Below are 20,520 nucleotides of genomic sequence, written 5' to 3' on the forward strand. Positions count from 1 at the left end.
GTTCTAGTTTCCATTATCATTTAAAATGATGTGGCCTTTTTTAAATTTAACTTTTTAAACTCGATTATTTTTAACGGATTCACAACGTTCTTGCTATTAAATATTAGTTAGCAGAGCTCTTTCATTAAAATACAATTATCTTCCCTCTTTCTCAACTTTTGATTTTAAATTGGCTTTTCTAAAGAAGAAAAAAAAAAAAAAAACGGTAATTCAAACATTCGTCTTCAGTAACTAAAAACCTTCGAAAAGTTTCATCATATTAATAAAGATCTTTTTCAACATTTCGTTTGAAGTTTCGCTATGTTTCTCAAACAGAAAAGTTTTCATTTTATGTATTACATTTTAAGAGACACTTTACGTATACTCTGTATACATTTATATATAGACATGTAAATGTAATATACATTTATATGTAGGTAAGTGTATTATTGTGTATATAAGTATATACCAAAGTTTTATTTGGTAATAGGTTATAGAGATAGCTGGAAATTTTGGCTTAAAAAGATTTCCGGTTATTTTGCAATACAATTCAAATAGAGATCTCATTTAACGGCGACTTCAGGCAGACGACGTTATTATTCTGACTCAATTACCATTAAAATGCTCATACCAAAGCCAGAAGCACAGCTAATCCGCTACCTACCCCTGCGGACTTTTTTCAAATCTCGTCTGAAGAAGTACTCTATAGTGCTCAAGTAACGCTATCGAGTAGTTCACTCCAGACCTGAATGATACGTGATAAAAATGATGTCTGGAAACGTATAAGCTCAGACGAATGAACTCAGTTCGATAGTGAACTATAATCGTGTGCTTTCTGTACAGCTTGTGCATTCCGCAAAGCTACAATCCTATAACATAACATAACATAGTACAATACATAAATACAATAACATAGTCTATGCCACTCAACAGTGGAATGCCGTGCCGGTATCTAATAGATATACGGCATTGCTAAATTCCTTTAAAAGTTTGATAAAGGAACGTTATTAGTCTGAGTAATGTCACTCTAACAATTGTAAACGGTGTATGTATAATATTGTATGCAGCTTAAGTACATTGTTGTGTGTGTGCGAACTATGTGACATATTTGGTGTCAGACGTCTGCCGAAGTTTATGAAATCCAAACGAAGATATCGCATAATTAAGAAATGGAGCCCTAGCCTTCGTTTTATTCAAACAACAAGCCATGATTGCTTCGCGAACTAAATAAAACGGACAGTCAGAGTCCGCGCCGGCTTAAAACACATCGCACCAATAATTACCTACAACATTTATTTACACTTAAAAAATTTTAATTATCATATTTTTTTTTATTTTTTTTTTATTGCTTAGATGTATGGACGAGCTCACAGCCCACCTGGTGTTAAGTGGTTACTGGAGCCCACAGACATCTACAACGTAAATGCGCCACACACCTTGAGATATAGTTCTAAGGTCTCAGTGTAGTCACAACGGCTGCCCCACCCTTCAAACCGAAACGCATTACTGCTTCACGGCAGAAATAGGCGGGGCGGTGGTACCTACCCGTGCGGACTCACAAGTGCTCCTACCACCAGTAAAAAATAACATGTCATTATTTCTACCTTCAGTATTAGTTACATTGACAGCTTTTTAAGATCTTGTTATTTTGTTATGCTTTTGGTACTTAAAGTAACACCTATACGACGTAATCGATTTTAGGGGCATATTTAAAAAAAATGTTCATTGAACAATTTCATAACTTAAATTTAGAACATAGTGTTTCAAACTAAAAAAAAACCTATTATATAATATCTACCCATTAATTTAATTTAAGTGCAAGCATTAGACGCCCGTGTAACATAAATTGCATTTGCATGTACGTCGTCCAGACCAAATCGTTTCACAAACAAGTACCTATGCAAATAGCGGGCGAGTGTTGTTGTCACGGGTCTAGATGGCGAGAATGTTAAATATGTGCGAGTGTGTGTGCAAACAGGAGTTTAATCTGCACCTTATCGCTATCGGGGCGCGCTGCTAATGTAGGACGACCACGACTTTACGATTTACTACACAGAAATCCGAATAATATCTTTATTATAAAAGATTTTGTATTTAATCTCGGCCTTATTATTAATACCAGCATTTTTAATACTTGTAACATTAGAATAATTTTGAATACTTGATTTTACTGTAAAAGCAATATTAATCATTTCACGGCTTGCGAAAATCGAAGAAGATACTAAACATTTCAAAAATGAACTGATTTGGTGTTATTTTTCTCGTGGCAAATTTATATTTGTCTGGGGCTTATTATTAAATCGCGCTTGATGTTGGTAGGCGGAGCTCATAAAGGCTTTTTGGAACAGCCGAATCCTATAGATACATATATCGTTCACCTGAAACGTGACGTTAAAAGAGTATATAGAAATTACATTTTCAAACGATTCACGGATATTTAGAACGGCTGCTACTTATTTCTAAACTCGACCACCTAAATTCTGCAAACTGTAAAAAAATGAGATTACTGTGTTGTAACAATCCGATCAATAGAATTTCTAGAAGGATATGCACAAACCTTAAAACACACACTTTGGTACCCGTATTTACTGGTGGTATGACCTCTTGTGAGTCCGCACGGGTAGGTACCACCGCCCAGCCTATTTCTGCCGTGAAGCAGTAATGCGTGTCGGCTTGAAGGGTGGGACAGCCGTTCTAAATATACTGAGACCTTAGAACTCATATCTCAAGGTGAGTGGCGACTTTTATGTTGTAGATGTCTATGGGCTCCTGTAACCACTTAACACCAGGTGGGCTATGAGCTCGTCCACCCACCTATGCAATAACAAAAATTAAAATTAAAAAATATTAAAAAATATATATGACAGACACTAATGAAATCATTTTACTTCATAAAAAGCTGAAGTCCACATAAATCTGGATTTATTTCACAACATGGTATCCCTAGTGACGCGAGAGTGCAGTGCTAAAGCTTCGAGATACCTACTGTTGCCTCGTATCGACGATTTAAAAAAAGCCCCTTCTGGTAATATATAGGTTTTGTATTTCTATTCGATAGGAATGTTTGTAGCGACAAAAATAATTTATCTTTTACGTATTTTCGTGCTCCAACAAAGAATTCCACAGCCACTTGTAGATCAATTTACAGATACAGCTGTACCAATGTGTCCACGATGCATTGGGTTTTAAATGGTTCACGTCAACCTTGAAACAACACGCACAATTATCATAATATTAGCTTTAGCTACTTTGGGATAGCGCTAAATTTTACCCACGACTTCATTTACGTAGAAGGTGAAAATATTTTAGAATAATAAAATGTTAAGGAGCTATTTAAGGTAACAAAATCACGCTTTTTAACCGACTTCAAAAGAGGAGGTTATCAATTCGAACACAATTTTCTTTATCTATGTATGTTCACCGATTTCTCGAGAATGCTTGAACCGATTCTGAAGAAAGAAGAATTATCTTTTTTTTGTTCGAATGGTCCCGTAATCTTCAGGATCAGGATCTGGTGATGGGATCCTCGAGAATTCGAGAAAAATCAGAAAATTCGAAAATTCGAGAAAAATGGTAGTGTGTGTAATGTTTTTTTTTTCATTGATTTTATGCATTTTTTATGCATAATTTAAAAAAATATTAACATTCTGCACTCCTTCTCTATATTCTCTATAAGTGTGAGAAATTTCATAATCCTCCATCCCGCAATTTTCGTAAAAAAGGGTACAAAGTTTTTGCTTCACGTATTAATGTAGAGATAAATGTAAAAATCATCTTCATGAAACACCTTCGCAAATAATGCTTTATTTAAAAAAAAAAGGTTAGCATAAAAAACGTTATAGTGGGCCAACTTTAAAATATAGACAAATGCGGTCGCGGACTTTTTTAGAACTTTTTTTTCTTCTTTTTTTTCCTTTTTCATTCTTTATTATAGCCTAACCTAGAAAGGGAAACAATTTTAGCGTAACTTTAACCGTTTTCGCAGCGCATGCAGCGGAAGTTCTCAAAAAGGAAAAGAACCCTAATTTTGAAACATTCTTTATTAGTACTCCACTTGTATTGATCTTGTCGTGATAGCGTTTATATAAAGCCTTTCCCAATAAATAGGTTATCTAACACTGAAAGAATTTATCAAATCAGACCCGTATTTCCTAAGATTAGCGCGTTCGACCAAACAAACAAACAAACTCTTCAGCTTTATAATATTAGTATAGATCATTTTGGAATGATGAAAATTCAAATATTTAAACCGGAACACATCGCTGTTTCACGGTAGATATAAACAGGACGATGGTCAATATACACATATACGGCCCCCTCCTGGCTGAGCATTTGCTCGCCCACTTGTCCTGGTGAAACTGGCAAGGCCTTCGGGCCACCAGTAATGTTTCAATCATAAAAATAAATAAAAAAATACACATATACACCTTATACAGTCCCTGCCATCAGTGTTTACGCATATTTATAAATATTGCGGGCTTTTTTATATATTTTACAATGTTATACCGTGATTGTGAACCCCAGCATAGTCGCAATAGCGATCGTTTTAAGTTTTAGAGCATGACGAGTCCAAATGAATGAAGTCTAACGGTATACGGAATAAATTTGACGGTCCAATGAAAGAACAATTTTTTTTATTGCCCTTGTAGGCGTATACGACCCATCTGATGGTGAGTGGTTACCGCCGCCCATGGACTTCAGCAATGCCAGGGGCAGAGCCAAGCCGCTGCCTACCGTTTAATACTCTCCACGAGCCTCTTTTGAAGAAGGACATGTCATTGCGCTCGGGAAATACCGTGGAGGGGAGCTCATTCCATAGCCGGATGGTACGTGGCAAAAAAGACCTCTGGAAACGCACTGTCGATGAACGCAGCGGTTCCAGATAATATGGACGAACTCTGCTCCGATGGCGGGAGGTGCGATGATAAAAAGGAGATGAAGGGATCATCTCAAACAATTCCTGAGAACTACTAGACTACTGAAACGAAATTGAAATGTACATTTCAGATAAGTATTTAAATTCTTTATATATTTAAATTAAATTACAAATATGTAATTACGTAGCGTGATACAAATGTATTTACATCAACTGTTATCCAGATCGATGTTAATTATTGTAATAAATAAAAAAATATTACATTACTGTATTCGAATGAACACAATCCCATTTACGACGAAATCATAAGTCCCATTGTATTGGTTCATTTCACCGTAACCTTAATAAGACCTTTTCTATTTATGCCGAACTTTTAATACCGCTATTGTTCGAGCATTCCATTTCTTTCGATTACAAGTGCTCGGCGTAATATTAAAGATCCTATCGAGGCACGCGCGCAATATAATACGACCTTAATAGAATAAGAAGATGCGAGATGTTCAGCTATTCGGCTTTCCCTTGAAACGCATGCTCGGCTATCATCACGTACAGATAGCTACTTAGCAACCGTGACACACGGACTTTGTGTCCATCGAACCATTTTGGACCTGCTAAAAATAAGTATGTGTCCGTTTTCCTCAATTACATTCAGGTATGACTTTTCTTTTTTATCAAATGAAACGTGACACCAAAATTATTTCAATTTGGAATAATTGGAATCGACATTTCCGGCGATGTCCAATTTCGGACTCATTTTGAGGGCAAAGGTGAGTTAGCCTCAAAAATGCTGGGGATCCTCAACAGAGCGAGGCGGTACATCATGCCTGGACAAAAAGACTTTTCCTTTACAAAGCACGGGTCTGGCCTCGCGTGGAGTATTGCTTTCACCTCTGGGCCGGGGCTCTCAAATACCAGCTACTTCCATTTGACTCCATACAGAAGAGGGCCGTTCGGATTTTCGATAATCCCATTCTCACGGATCGTTTGGAACCTTTGGGTTTGGAACCAGCGGAGGGACTTCGGTTAACTCTGAATTCTGTATCATATGTTCCATGAGGAGTGCTCTGTGTAATTGTTTGTGATCATACAATCATCTCGTTGTTACCGTCGCACCGCCCGCCACCGTAGTAGAATTCATCCATACTACCTGGAGCTACTGCGGTCATTCAGAGTGCGTTTCCAGAGATCGTATTTGCCACGTACCATTCGACTTTGGAACGAGCTCTTTTCCACGATGTTTCCCGAGCGCTATGACATATCATTTTTCAAACGAGGCCTGTGGAGAGTATTAAACTGTAGGCAGCGGCTTGGCTCTACAACTAGTATTGCTGACGTCCATGAGCTACGGTAACCACACACCATCAAGTGGGCCGAATGCTGATCTGCTTCAACAGACAAAAAAAAAGACAAAAAAATTGCCACGCGTTTTTTAATTTTTAACTGAATACGTCAAAACGGTTTTTTGTATCAGAAGTTTGAAATATAATACAATAATTTAAATTTACCAACGATTTCATTGGTCTAAAGATACATAATAAGTAGCATATGTACATTATAATTTAAATGGAAAGTACATTTCTTAGTGTGAAGGAAGGTTTATTCGACATTTTACCATTTCGTAAGTACTACCTACGTCGAAGAGCTCATACCAACATTATTAAGGTTTTATTCAAACAAGCGGGGAGCTAACGTGCTAAAATGGGAGGCTAAACAATACCCTGTTACCTTCATACGTGGCCCGGATTGAAACTGACCTGCTCATAAATACGTTGGCTTACATAATGCTCTGCTTCTGTCTAACACAATGGAAAATCCAAGGTACTTTCTATGGGTTTCTGTAGATAACACAACAATATAATGCTTAATTATAATGCTACGCTTAAGCACAATATGTATTGCTAGTTTGCTTATTTCTCGTAATGATCCGCAAAAATGCGTGATGATAATCTAAGATAGCAATTTAAACAATACCTTTTAAAAGAAAAATAGTAACGAATAATTAAAAAAAAAACGATAAACTGAGCTTAATCATTTTAAGCATTCTGAAAAGGCCTTTCTATATTTTGGAAGCATTAAAAAATATTTCAACATTCATAAACAAGAACTTAGTTACATGCACTTTACACGACCTGCGAATAAAAGTATTGGATGCATAAGTCAAAATGTGGAACAGTTGGAAGGCCTGCTTAAAACCAAACCTACAGTAGTAAGACTATGTATAGTGAAACGAAAGCTTGTTCTACACCTACTTTTTTGTTACATCATAGAAATAATTTTAAACTTTTTAAAGTTACAGCGAAATAGGTATCATTTAGAGTCTTGGCATAGTGAAATTATTTTAACTGTGTGGCTCGATGTTAATATGTGAGACTGTCTGGAAGGCTAATAATTGTAGAGAACTGTGCCCCCGATTAATTCAAGGATGAGTACTCGACCAATTTATGGGTTGAGTCGACGTGTGCCTATTGACGAAGTAATTGCTACTCTCACTTCGGTAGCTACGGTCTCCTCGGTTCTTTGTGTAATCTGGAAAGTTCCAGTCCTTTTGTCTAACTTCAATCGGAGTCGATGCATCGAAGCCATGATAAAATCGACGATCATTACTAATTTCAAAAAGTATTTTGTTTACTCTGAATAAGTGATAACAGACTCATAAATGTTATGATTAAAGTTATTCTATACTCGTAAAACGTTTCAATCAATGTTATATTCCTAATATAGTATTCCTAGAATAATACTATAGATCACTTACGTATTTCATAGTAATGCAACATAATAATATAATACATTTCGTGAAAAGAAACTTAGTTTCCAACAAAAACTAGTTCAATCTAAAACCTACCAATATTGAGAAAGTTTCCTTTCAATCTTTTGAACTTCTAATATAGCCATTATACTTTTTATATTTTATAATATTTTCTTTTCCCGATGTCCTTAATAGGGTTTGGACCTTTTGCCTTTTCAGTCCCCAGGGAAAGCCACGCCGAGTATTATTTCTCTTTCACTAAGGGTAAACACAGACCTTTTGAATGTATTATTAAACTTTTGTTGTTATCGAGATTAGAATAATATGGGCTTCATGTCAAATCTTTGTCTCTTTTATCAAACCAATCGTTTCTGAAAGTTTTCCGTTTTGAATAGAATTCGAAAGGGAATTCTTTTGTTTGTGTAAAAAAGATATGGCCAATTTTATTGTAAAACGGGCTGAAGATGTATGTATGTATACTACAAAGGAATTGGTAAAAGGAATGTAGATCGTTTGTCGAGCTGAGATTCAAATTCTTGGCCTTGTATAAAAAAAGGAATTGAAAATTCCTTTTACTAAAAAATACTTGTACTCTGTTTTTTGTGTGTGAATTAAGCCTTCTAAGGTTGTGATTATAGTGAATCCAAGCAGAAAAAATTAACTCACAGATTGTAATGAACGTCGGCCATGTTCGGTCTATATTTGAGCGCCTTCAAAAACGCTGCTTCCGCTTCCGCCATTCGCCCCTGAGCCGTCAGCACACTACCAAGATTTCCATACGCTGAAAAAATTAAGTTTAATTAGTCACTCAGAAAAAAGTAGTTTAGTAATTTAATTAGTAAATATGCCTTATCCATTATCATCATTTATACGTACGTACCAAAATTACCACGCAACTATATAATAATTATTTGTTACCGGCCAAACCCAGATATTTTTTTCTGTGTATATTAAAAACATTTCTCAATATAATAAATTGAAAATTCCCGAATATGTCAATATCTACGTTCAGAATGAAACCTGTACAACTCATTATTTCTCTTCTCACAATGACTGTTTCTAAACGATATTTAATTTGTTATTTATAAAATAAAAAATACCAGTCACGAGCAAGCTTTGTAACAAATGAACCATGGAAACGTTAATTACAATAACTAGGAGTTCGCGAAGCTTTCCCGCGGGATTATACGAAAGGGCTTAGACTAAGGTTGGCGCACGATCTTAGTACAAAAAGAACAAACTCAGTTTTTATTGTCGTTGACTCTGTTATCGTATACATAGAGTGTGTAAAGAGACTGCTTACGGAGTCACAACGGTATAATATTTACTTTGCGAAAAACCCGCACATTGGTTTCTTCGATTTATAAACTACTACTGTTATAGAACATTAGCCGCGCTGACTAATTCACTTTAGTGAGCGGAAAACGTTATTCATTTATAAAAATGTTTTGATAAATTAAAATCGTCAAAACTCGTCAGTAAATCGCGATTCATCCAGACTTATGTTAATTTCATAGGTTACATCTCTTTTGTTTTGATATTATCTGACTATCATCTGTTCCGATCAATGGCACATGCTCTGTCGGAGCAGCGGTTTACATCATATGAAGATACCAAAAATTGGGTTGATTCGTGGATAGCTTCAAAAGACGAGGAGTTTTTCAGACGTGGAATTCGAACTCTGCCTGAGAGATGGGAAAAAGTAGTTGCTAGTGATGGACAATACTTCGATTAAATTTAAATTACCGTTCTTTCGTTTCGTCTATAATTATAGATTGAAATATTGGCGCACATGTTTTTTAGATTTAAATTATTTTTACTTTTCATTGTAGTAAATAGGGTTGCATTGAAAAATATATTTTTTTGAGTATAACCTTTTTAGGTATGTCATGTCAGTAATCACTCTATCTTTTTTTTTGTTTTCGAAGAAGGTTCCAATACATTCTGTACAATCAAATTATTTAAGTCGTAAACAAACTTTGTTTTTCTCTGTTCGTTTGCGCACACTACCTAATGCCCACGATGACTTCAATAATTTGTATTTGTTTTTATAGCATACTGAAACAGTTGAAATCTCAACCTTATGTCTGAAAATCTAAAAACCACTAAAAATAACTAACATTATAACCTACCAACTGATGTAATAAAAAGTGAATTTAAACTACACGTTAGTACATTTGCGTTACGTATAAAAAGGTTGAGAGCCGCTGGTGTAGCTTCATCAATTTGCGATCTAATTTCGTGCCTAAGCACGTTGACATTTCGTTAGCAATCGTAAAATGGATCCCGTCGGTCCGGAGATCAGTTCGACGTGCGATACCGATCATTTAAGGTACCATGCAATTGTGGCTTTGCACGTGCCATGAGCACGTCGTGATGTATACGTATTTATGTACACACATGCAATGAGTATTCGAAACATACGATATAAACTAATTCACTGGTGGTAGGACCTCTTGTGAGTCCGCACGGGCAGGTATCACCACCCCGCCTATTTCTGCCGTGAACCGGTAATGCGTTTCGGTTTGAAGGGTGGAACAGCCGTTGTAACTATACTGAGACTTTAGAACTTATACCTCAAGGTGGGTGGCGCATTTACGTTGTAGATGTCTATGGGCTCCAGTAACCACTTTACACCAGGTGGGCTGTGAGCTCGTCCACCCATCTAAGCAATAAAAAAACTAAAAAAAAGGACGCTTATGTCTTATTCCTAACCCGAAATGCAAAAAATTGCGAATGGTCGTATGAATTTCTACTAATGTTTCTTGTGTTAATAAGATTCACGCAATATAACACAATAAACAACTAGCTGATCCGTGGAATGGACGATATCTACAAATCGCAATGAACAATAGAACTTCCCCCAAGGGAAAAAATGCTGTTTTAAAAATATAAATAAACCAAAACTAAATGTCATTTTGCACCGTTTAATAAATAGATATCGCTTCTTAATGTAATTAAGCGGTTATCGAAGCCCATGGACATCAACAACGTGAATACCGCTACCCATCTTGAGACACGAGTGATAAGTCTCAGTTTTACGTGTGTAACGACTGTCTCACCCTTCGGACTTTATACATAAATAATATAAAGTATATAACCTAATTAACGTGAACTCTAACGAAGTAAGTTAATATTGAAAATGCGTTTGCAAAACGAGTACTCCGATATCAAATGCTCAATTACAAAATGTACCAAATAGGTTTCAATTAAATGGTAGGTAGATCAATATCGGTAGTGCTAGGCGTTTGATAACGTTTGAATATTATATCACTACATTTCAACATTTCAGATTACATACTTAATAAGTAGGTATGTATTAAATAGTACATATGTACATACATGTATATGTACGTATATGGACATCTTTAATAGCCGGCTTTTGTTAAATAGCCCAATAGACTTTGCCTGCATGGCATAGTACCATGATTCTGATTACTTTTAACGCAAAACAGTCATGCGTTCTGATATGAAGAGTACGGTAGCTGTCTAATTCAATTAGGGTTTCGACAAGGTCAATAAGTTTCAATAAGGTCTATCAAAGGTCGGCGACTGCATTTACAATATCTATAGGTTGCAATAGCGTCACAGCAACAGATAGGCTTTGCGTGAAGAAAATGTTGAGATAACATATTAAGATTGAAGTAATTAAATTAAGCTCTATTTTTACTATAATAATAGCATTAAAACCGTGCATTAATTATTTTAAAACATCGAAATGTTTTTCGTCTATGCCTTGTTAAAAATATAAAGAAAACATAACAGCGTTAGCATGTTTATACAAAAGCTTTTGTATTTTTTTTTATATTCAACGAATCCCCCTCGATCTTAACCCTTTTGGAATTATTAATAGTGCCCTCAAGGTAACACGTGCACCTCATTCACTGAAGTGTAGTCATAATTTTGCTATCGACTGGAATTTCAATGAAAATATACGCAAATAGATGGGTACAAAAAAAAACGGCAGAAGGAGACGAATCCTTTATTAATAAATAAGTAAACATACCTACCTATTCTAAAATATTTCTATGATCACGATTTTTTTATTTTCGTTAAGATCGTGAATAAAGATTGTAATCGAGTACTTTACTTAACTGGGTCATATAAAAACGAAAATGAAAAAATTTCTTATCCCATTTACGATCAGCACCATTAGCTGCAAGAAAAACAGAGCGAAAAATATATAAGAGACACGACGTCACTTACTCGAAGTCGTTCCGCTGATTGGAATATCGTTCTAAAAGCTTTTTTATGTTCCGATTACCGAGCTAACATGCGAGACATTACCAATACCCGTAGGGTTTCATAGTTAGTTTAATTTTACAAATAACTAAAGAGACGATTTATGTCCTGTCCTTTTAACGTTTATATAACTCACTACTGGTGGTAGGGCGTTTTGAAAATCCGTACAGTTATGTATGTGCTCACCACCATAATGTCCTTTTTGATCGCGGACCATTTCTATTAGAATTTCAGTTTGGTGGGACAGCCGACCGACATTGACTTCATGTCCCAAGATAGGTGGTGACTTTGTTATATATTACGGCTTCAAGTAATCACTTCACACTAGATGGACAGTGAGATTATTCACCCAACAGCGCAACTAAAAAATTAGTCAAGACAAGCAATTATGTACCTATGTATAGATGAATAATGGTAATTTTTAAAATGGATAAGACCTCTTTCTTACACTAAAAACAAGTTGAATGTATCATCTACTACATGGCCGAGACGCAAAATCTAATTTATCTGTCCATGTATCTATCAATATCTAAGAAAATAACACCAAATGTTTATATCCAGTACAATTTGTTTACAAATTAGATTATTTTTTCTTTTCTTTTTTTGCATGTTGTGTGCTCAACTTTAATTCCCTTTTTAATTTGCTTACTTTGAAGTTCTCATGATTTTCATTTTGTTTATTCGATTTATATTCTAGTATTTATAGGACTCCTGATAGTTGTTTTTGAGGGGACCCTGGATCGCATAAGATTTCAGAGCAATAAGTAAAAAAAAATTACTAGGAATTTCAAACACGGATCTAGTAAATTTCAACACTTAGACAAGAAAGACACTTATTTCTTTCATTCTCGAAGGAGTAAAAAACTAAATCAAGTATCTGGACCAGAGGACGAGTGTCTAAGCAAGTTGTGACGTCCAAGTATCCGTTCTCCAGCGAGATAATAGCGTTAATCTCTGAAAGTCGCCACTCGAAGATATCGGGCCCTTAGATGGGGGCGATAAACCTCCGAGCTTAACCGATTACATCGCACACCAGCCGGCCAAGTGTTGTAAGAAATAGATGTACTTGGCCTAATCCAGATTAGAGGGACGTTATCTGTTATTCTGTCTAATGAGTCTGACCGACGATTTTTGTTTTTAGTTTTCTAACGTATGGAACATGTGCTTGTACTTCCGCGATAAATTTTCAAAGGAAAATAAATACGACAACCAAATGAACTAAATTTTTTTATTATTTCTACACCTCGTTGGTTAGTACTTACTGGTGGTAGGATCTCTTGTGAGTCCGCGCGGGTGGGTACCACCACCCTGCCTATTTCTGCCGTGAAGCAGTAATGCGTTTCGGTTTGAAGGGTGGGGCAGCCGTTGTAAATATACTTGAGACCTTATAACTTATATCTCAAGGTGGGTGGCGCATTTACGTTGTGGATGTCTATGGGCTCCGGTAACCACTTAACACCAGGTGGGCTGTGAGGTCGTCCACCCATCTAAGCAATAACAAAAAATTAGTAGCTCTGACTTAGTTTGTACATTAGTTTTATTGAAGAATTGAATGAACAAGCTCATGGCCGCATACCGCAGCGTAAATGACGCTGTCTACTTACTTTGGGCCATGAGGTCGGATTTTCAACTATATTATATGAAATCTGTTCCACCCTTCAAACTGGAAAGAGTAGAAAGAGCTTTTACCTATCCATCCAATAAAAATAGTATATTAATAGAATGTATACTCAGCCAAACATATTAAATTTACATATTATTATATAAATCAACTTTATTCTGAGGAATTTACAAAGTGAATTAATTACATCATTTCGAACGTCCATACTTTTATATCTCTTACTTCGTCTGTCAAAAGGTTCTTAAATGTCAAAGCCATTAAAGTCCAGGACAATATACCTAGCACTACGTATCGGTGTATCAAGTAAAGCCGGCTTTTGCCGATTAGATCGGCACCGCTCTTGTGACAGCGTTTCGAGTGAATTCGTGTAATAGGGAGCGCTTCGTGATTGGCCTGTTTCGAATAGCCGCCGGAGACAAATTGGATCCAGTTAGCCTTTAGCTCGTGTTTCCTAAAGGTAAAAAGAGAAATAGAGGCCTATTAGCTTTAACGAAAACGCCTAGTTAAATAGATTTTACAATTCACACAAAACAGACGTGAAAGAATAACGACTTACCAAGAATGACAAATCTTAAAATAGCTTTGATCTTGAGCTACGATTAATTGTAAAATGAGTTTTAAATAAAATGAATAAAGATAAAGTGACATTATTGTACCTTGAAAATACTTCTACACATAATTTCAAATTTGTCTAAATATCTAATTTTTTATCCTCGCAGCTTTGAACATGGATTAGTTTGCAAATCCGTCGATGCAGTCCGTAACTAAAGTAGATAAGAATCAAACGACGTAAGCCAAGACAAATTGTATGTTTTATTTTTTCTAAAGTCTATCGACAATAACTCGTAATGCCCTCGTAGTAAGGGGTTTCGATGTGAAGTCAAGAAGGTTATGTAAAGAGTTCTTAATGCTTTTGACCTCGTATTCCCAAGCTCATGGCGTAACAGGTGCTAAGCCCAAGTAAACCGAAAAGACGCAAAGGGTGACTGCTTGATGAAAAAACCTAAGTGCCCTTAAGCTACTAAATAAGCCAGTTATTTGAACTAATAATATAATGGATGGATGATACAGATTAAATTACAGGAAATGTCAATAAGCGACGACCCCGCTCTTGGGTTTCATAACAAGATATTTTTGTACATCGGTCTTCCTCTGGTTCATTGTGAACATTTATACTACACTTTATCAATTACAACTCACACTTATTATCATATCGATAATATACTTTCTTTAATTATATACTAGAGGGCAAAGGGGAGGGAGAGACAAGTAGAGGGGGAAGAAGTCAACCGAAGAAGACATGGATGGAGTGTGTGAATGTCGATATGAGAGAGAGAGAGAGGAGTTAGTGTTGAGATGACGGCTGATAGAAGAGAATGGAAAAGAAAAATTAACTGTGCCGACCCCACCTAACGATAGGCAGCGGCTTGGCTCTGTCGCTGACATTGCTGAAGTCCATGGGCGACGGTAACCACTCACCATCAGGTGGGCCGTATACTCGTCTGCCTGCATGGGCAATAAAAAAAACCTAGTGAGAGAAAAGAAGAAGGTGGCACTGAAATATATCTTTATTAAATGGTATAACAAAAAATCATTAGAATAAAAGAACTCACAAAGTTACGAGCTCATTTCTTCGCGCAATTATCATTACGGTCGAGTGACCATGACTAGTTACAAATAAACACGTTTTGATTACATTTTCCAATACAATTATCTTTATTTATTTAGTTTGTACTGGAATACTAGGTAATCTGCTGGAATCTCAATAGGAATTCTCCTGTTGACTTTAATTCAATTTTCGTGAAAATCCAGTGAATATTATTCAAATGCAGTAATTTTCAGATTGAATCTATCAATGTCTATATTGAGGTCGAGTTAATTGATAGTTAAGTCTCCTCAACTAGTCAAATCGATCACTGAATAATTAAATCACGCCGTTGTTTATGGTACGGAGATTATATCCTTGGCGCAAACTCGTCTTTATGAACAAATCAAAAGTGAGACAGAGAGAAAAACGTTGCCAAGGTTTTAAACGTTTAGATTTATTTTATGATAAAATCTTAAAATCGCATGAAATAAAAAAAAATCTTAGACAAACAAGCCGCAGTGGAAGATGATACTTTTTCGTGACTGAAGTATTGCGATAACAATATGAAAACTAAGATTTATTAGTATTAGCGGATGTACTGAAAGCACTTAAACTACAAATAATAGGCCCTTATCTCCCAAGGAACCACAATAGCGAACTAATGAGTTTTTCATTTCATCGACAATTTAAAGAATCAATTTCCATAGTTCATTGCTAATTAACAAGATGCGATGTCTTAACACTATATTCTTATGTTTTGATTTGGTAAAGTATGTAATTTAGTTCAAAACTCTTTTGGAATTAAAAGAACATCAATCTTCAATAAATTGATTATATGCATATGCAATGCTACTGAAAAATATTGTTTCATTCTCTTTCATAAAATGATGAGTGAAACCAAATTCACTCCAAAATTAATAAATCAAATTTGCGGAAAACCAAAACGGTTTCAGTTACACTCTGTAGAGAGTACAACGGTTGCTAATGTATTTAATCCTCATGAGAAAATAAGTCGCGGCACAGCTGTGGCAACGGACGACCTCAATATTTTACAAGTGATTTGGGATCTCGTAAAAATACAAGAAGTTCGATAGGAACTTTTAAAAGCGAGTGCTGCCTCTTATTTTTTTCTTACAAACCCATCTTGGCCAACTTGGATAGTTTTACATCGGAGACCCTTCGATAAAGTGTCATAATTTACTTGAAATATTGTTTTTCTGGCAACGGGAACATATTTTGCTATCTTATTTGGGGTTTTCGAATAGTTCCAGAGTTTCTATTCTTCCGATAGTTTATCAACCAACTATACCCATACAGGGACCTGTTGATTATTATTATTTATGGTATAACTTAATATTCAAAGGCTGCATAGAATTTCCATAGGCTCGCTAAAAATTTACATGCGTGAATTTATTGCCTGTCTCAAAAAATAATAGCGACCATATCATTTTTGTTCCACAAGAACCCTGTAGAAGTAACATCCAAATAGGATTCTACATATACGTGGAATGGTCTATGGAATGAGAACCATCACGCAAAACTTTTCTCTTTGCGCAAAAGTTTGTGATGTGAACTGAAACCCGAGGCGGCCTCCCTCGGGACGTACATGCATGTTTAATGGCGTCCTAGAAAGGTCAAGAGTCTGAATGTGAGTGGAGGCAGTGAATACATTACCAGCCCCAAGTGGGCAGATGTTCGAAAGCAAACAGGCGTGCCGTGACAACCTCTTTTCCAAGTTAGAGGACCAGCACGCGGTGGACAGGTAGTTTGTAGCTGTCTCTCAAACAAATTAATTGTATCTTAGTTTAGAGTTGTAACGAGGGAGCAACTCAAACAAAGTTTGAGAAAGTTAAGAATTACGGAGGCCAGCTTTATTTAGCTCAGATATTAATGCCTTAACTCGCAGCATTTTGAAACGGTGCTTGTCAATGAATCTGAATATATAATGATAAAAATTATGGCAATACCGAAATTAACAACATATATAAGATATAGTCGATCGGTCTTTGATCATCGTTATTATCGTAATCATCATCATAACTAATATAAAGTAATAGCAATAATAATATAGACTATGAAGCATACTAACCTTTTGGTGGATTGATATGCAACGAACTTTTGAACAGATTTTCTTCATCCCTCCAGTCAATATTTCTTGATAAAGTCCTAGCACACATGGCCGAAAGTAATATGAGAAGCGACATCATAAATATCCTACTTCGTTTCTCATTTCGGTGCCAATTTTTTGTCAAAGTTCCAGCCCCAAGTCCAAGTAATAAACAAAAGCCTACACTAGGGGTATACAACACTCTTTCGGCAATCACAAAACCGACGTAGAATAAAAAATTTGTTGCAGGTATAAATGGCAAAACCATAAAAGCAACAAACATTAAAAATGCAACTTGCGGACTGCGATTAACTATTCTGTAAAGATTCTGTGTCCTAGTTTTAGAATGAGGTATTGGGCAAATGCAAACAGAATTATGCATCATAATGTTGTTGTTGTTACTAGCTCGGCACAAGCTCGTGTGCTCATCAGTGAGCGAATGTTTGCAACCGGTGCACGGACACAATAGCTTTTTAGATGATACATTCTCTTTGTGCGGACCATGATAGCTTTTTCTCTCGACACAGTCTTGTCCTCTATTGTATTGTTTGCAGTTATTATAATTCCATCTATGTTTAGTCTTGCAACTTTGCTTTTTGTAGAATTTCATTTCTCTGACTAAATTATCTGGAGGTTTTTTGAATTCATTAACTAAGAGCCGCCAAGTTACTTTAGATATGACAGCGTAAAACGCCATTGTGAAGATGTTACGTGGATCAAGTATAGTAACTATTCTTGGTATAGCGTCCATGGACCAATCGAAACTGAGGTGATAGGGGAAAATCAGAAGAAAAAAATTGAAAATGGGAAGGTAGGCAAAAGTGTAGACTCTTGTAAAGAGTGAGGGATCTCTTGAGGCTGGGTTATCAGCTGCTGCAAACGGAGCAGGTACCCCGGCTAGTCTCAGCCGCCAGTAAAGCAACGCGAAGCCGCCCATGCTGAGCGCGCAGACACTACGCCATCTCCACTGAAACAAAAGAAATGCCGATCAGCTCTTTGCACAAACAACAACAATTTTTAGGTCAAAACTTCACTTTTATTACGGAGAGAAAAGTTAGTTTTATTTTTGTAAATATCCTTATTTCTTCCCAGTCCTGGTGATTGATTGCCTCAGAGCAATATTTCATTAATATCTGTCGAAGAATTTGCCGCGATCCGATCGGAAGTATAGATTTTTTACAACCCGTCACTTATAATATGCTTTTCTGCTTTGTAAACAACTGTAATATTTTTCAGCTTGTGAAAATGAAAAGTACAAGCATTTACTTTGTGCGTAAGATGAAAGAAAAAATATTAAACTGACAGCATTGAGCTGTTGAAATTAATATGGAAAATGTGAAAAACGGGAAAAAGGTAGGTACGTGTCAAAGAAGTTTTTGAAACAATAAACTGTTTAAGAACTGTTTAAATCAAGTTTTAAGAAATTAAAAACTATGCCAGCAAAATGTCGACAAAATGCACTCGTTAATTCAATTCACTTTGCATTCGTTTGACCTTTAGAAGAATTCTAGATTCAAACAGTCTTGTCCTAAACAAAACACCTGCATCAAGGCAACTTTCTTGGCAAGTACCAAAGCAACATGCCGTAAGGAAAAGTCTCATTTTTGGTATATAAAAAAAACTTACATCAATACTATTACAGTATTGATGGAAGTTTTTTTTCTCTTTTAAGTTCTCTCACATATCTTCACTTTATATTATTATATACTTTTATGACTTAAACTAAAACAGAAGTTTGTAACTGGATTTTTGTTTGTCCTCTCAAACAATACGAAATGTGAGGACAACCAACGCGGCGGTGACTATGATATTGGATTTTTCACGGCTTAACTAACTTTTAAAATTATGAAATGGAGGCGATTTCCGCGAATTTTTTATAGAAAAATGAATTAACAACATTTTACACGTTACAGTCACGGCACTAGTGACATGCTATAACAATTTCAATATAATGTATCGTAGTGAAATTTACTTTAAATTACAAAAACTTTTAACAGACTATTTCATGCTCTATCAGATATTATACGAAGCACGAGGTTGAAGTTTTAATTACATTCGAGTTTTAATACGATATTGTACAAGTACGTAGTATACAGTTGCAACACCTTCGAATATTTTATGACTTGTTCATACAGCCTATATTACTATATTATTGTAACTATATAGAGACCTTAGAGTTTATATCTCAGGGTGGGTGGCGCATTTACGTTATAGATGTCTATGGGATCCAGTAACCGCTAACACCAGGTGGGCTGTAAGCTCGTCTACCCATCTAATCAATAAAAAAAGCCTTCAATAGTTCATTCTTCTGAGTTATAAGTGATTTTCAAAAACTACAATCTACTTCGGGAACGTCGATACTGCGCAGCATAGAATGCTTCTATTCGATATTAAAACGCTATAACTTGAAATTTAGACTGATTGTAACTGATCGACTGATTTATAAGTACATACATTTACGATTACTTGTTCGAACTGATTCATCAACGTAGAGCTTAAGCCGCTAGACCTAAAAACTTGAGATTTCAAGAGATTGAGATATGATTATCATTTGATCATTTGAGATATGATTATACATATATTTATTGGATCTTTTAATGTAGTAAGTGAAACTTAAGAAGGATTTTTGGTAATTACAGCCCCTGAGGAAAAAAGTAAAATACTGGTTCGTTCAACCAGTGTATCTGAATGTTCAATCAGTGTATGTATGCAGGAAAATTCGTAATCCTCAATATAAGAAATCCGAAACTGCATACCCTTGCATCTAGCTAGAAATGCTGGTACAATTTTTAATTTTTTTTCCATCAAAGATTGAATTAGAGATCAACTAAAAGGCGGAAGTTCATAATTTTTGAACGAAGAAGCGTGAAATTTATTACCAAAATGTAGGAAAAAATACAATACATAACACACATATAATTACTAAAAATTGCCACAATCGTTGGCATTTTAAATATCCAAACATTGACATTTCATATCGTTAAAGAAAATTTTACAGTGTTTACAACAACTAGTGGTCCCGCCGTAGTCGAAATTCGACTATAATTAATTGAATTATAAGTTTCAACATTATTATGGTCCTATTGTTACAGATTTCGCCAAGATTACACTATAGACAAATACTCGTAATATTAAAGATAAACAATACTAACCTATTTTCAATTTGACTACAGACTTTAAGCAATAACAAAAGTATATGTGTGTGTGTCAAATACATGGTAGCGTGTGTAATGTTTTCTTTATTGATTTAATGTATCTTTTATGCATTATTTTAAAAAAAACATTAGCATTGTGCACTTCTTCTCTATATTCTCTATAAGTGTGGAAAATTTCATAATCCTCCGTCCGCGCAATTTTCTTA

The 20,520-nt window shown here is 35.5% G+C and overlaps 1 protein-coding gene across 1 annotated transcript in view; it reads right to left on the bottom strand.

Moving 5' to 3' along the window:
* Positions 1-20,520, bottom strand: part of Tmtc2 (Transmembrane O-mannosyltransferase targeting cadherins 2) — a 112,849-nt gene that overhangs the window by 19,641 nt on the left and 72,688 nt on the right. Inside the window, exons 4-5 of the mRNA XM_089731897.1 lie at positions 17,142-18,126; positions 8,268-8,382 (exon numbers count right to left, since the gene is read on the bottom strand). Of these exons, the coding sequence (XP_089588023.1) occupies positions 8,268-8,382; positions 17,142-18,126 (1,100 nt within the window). The remainder of the gene's footprint in view (positions 1-8,267; positions 8,383-17,141; positions 18,127-20,520) is intronic.

This window comes from Bombyx mandarina, chromosome 12, assembly GCF_030267445.1.
Source record: "Bombyx mandarina strain Sakado chromosome 12, ASM3026744v2".
NCBI lineage: Eukaryota > Metazoa > Arthropoda > Insecta > Lepidoptera > Bombycidae > Bombyx > Bombyx mandarina.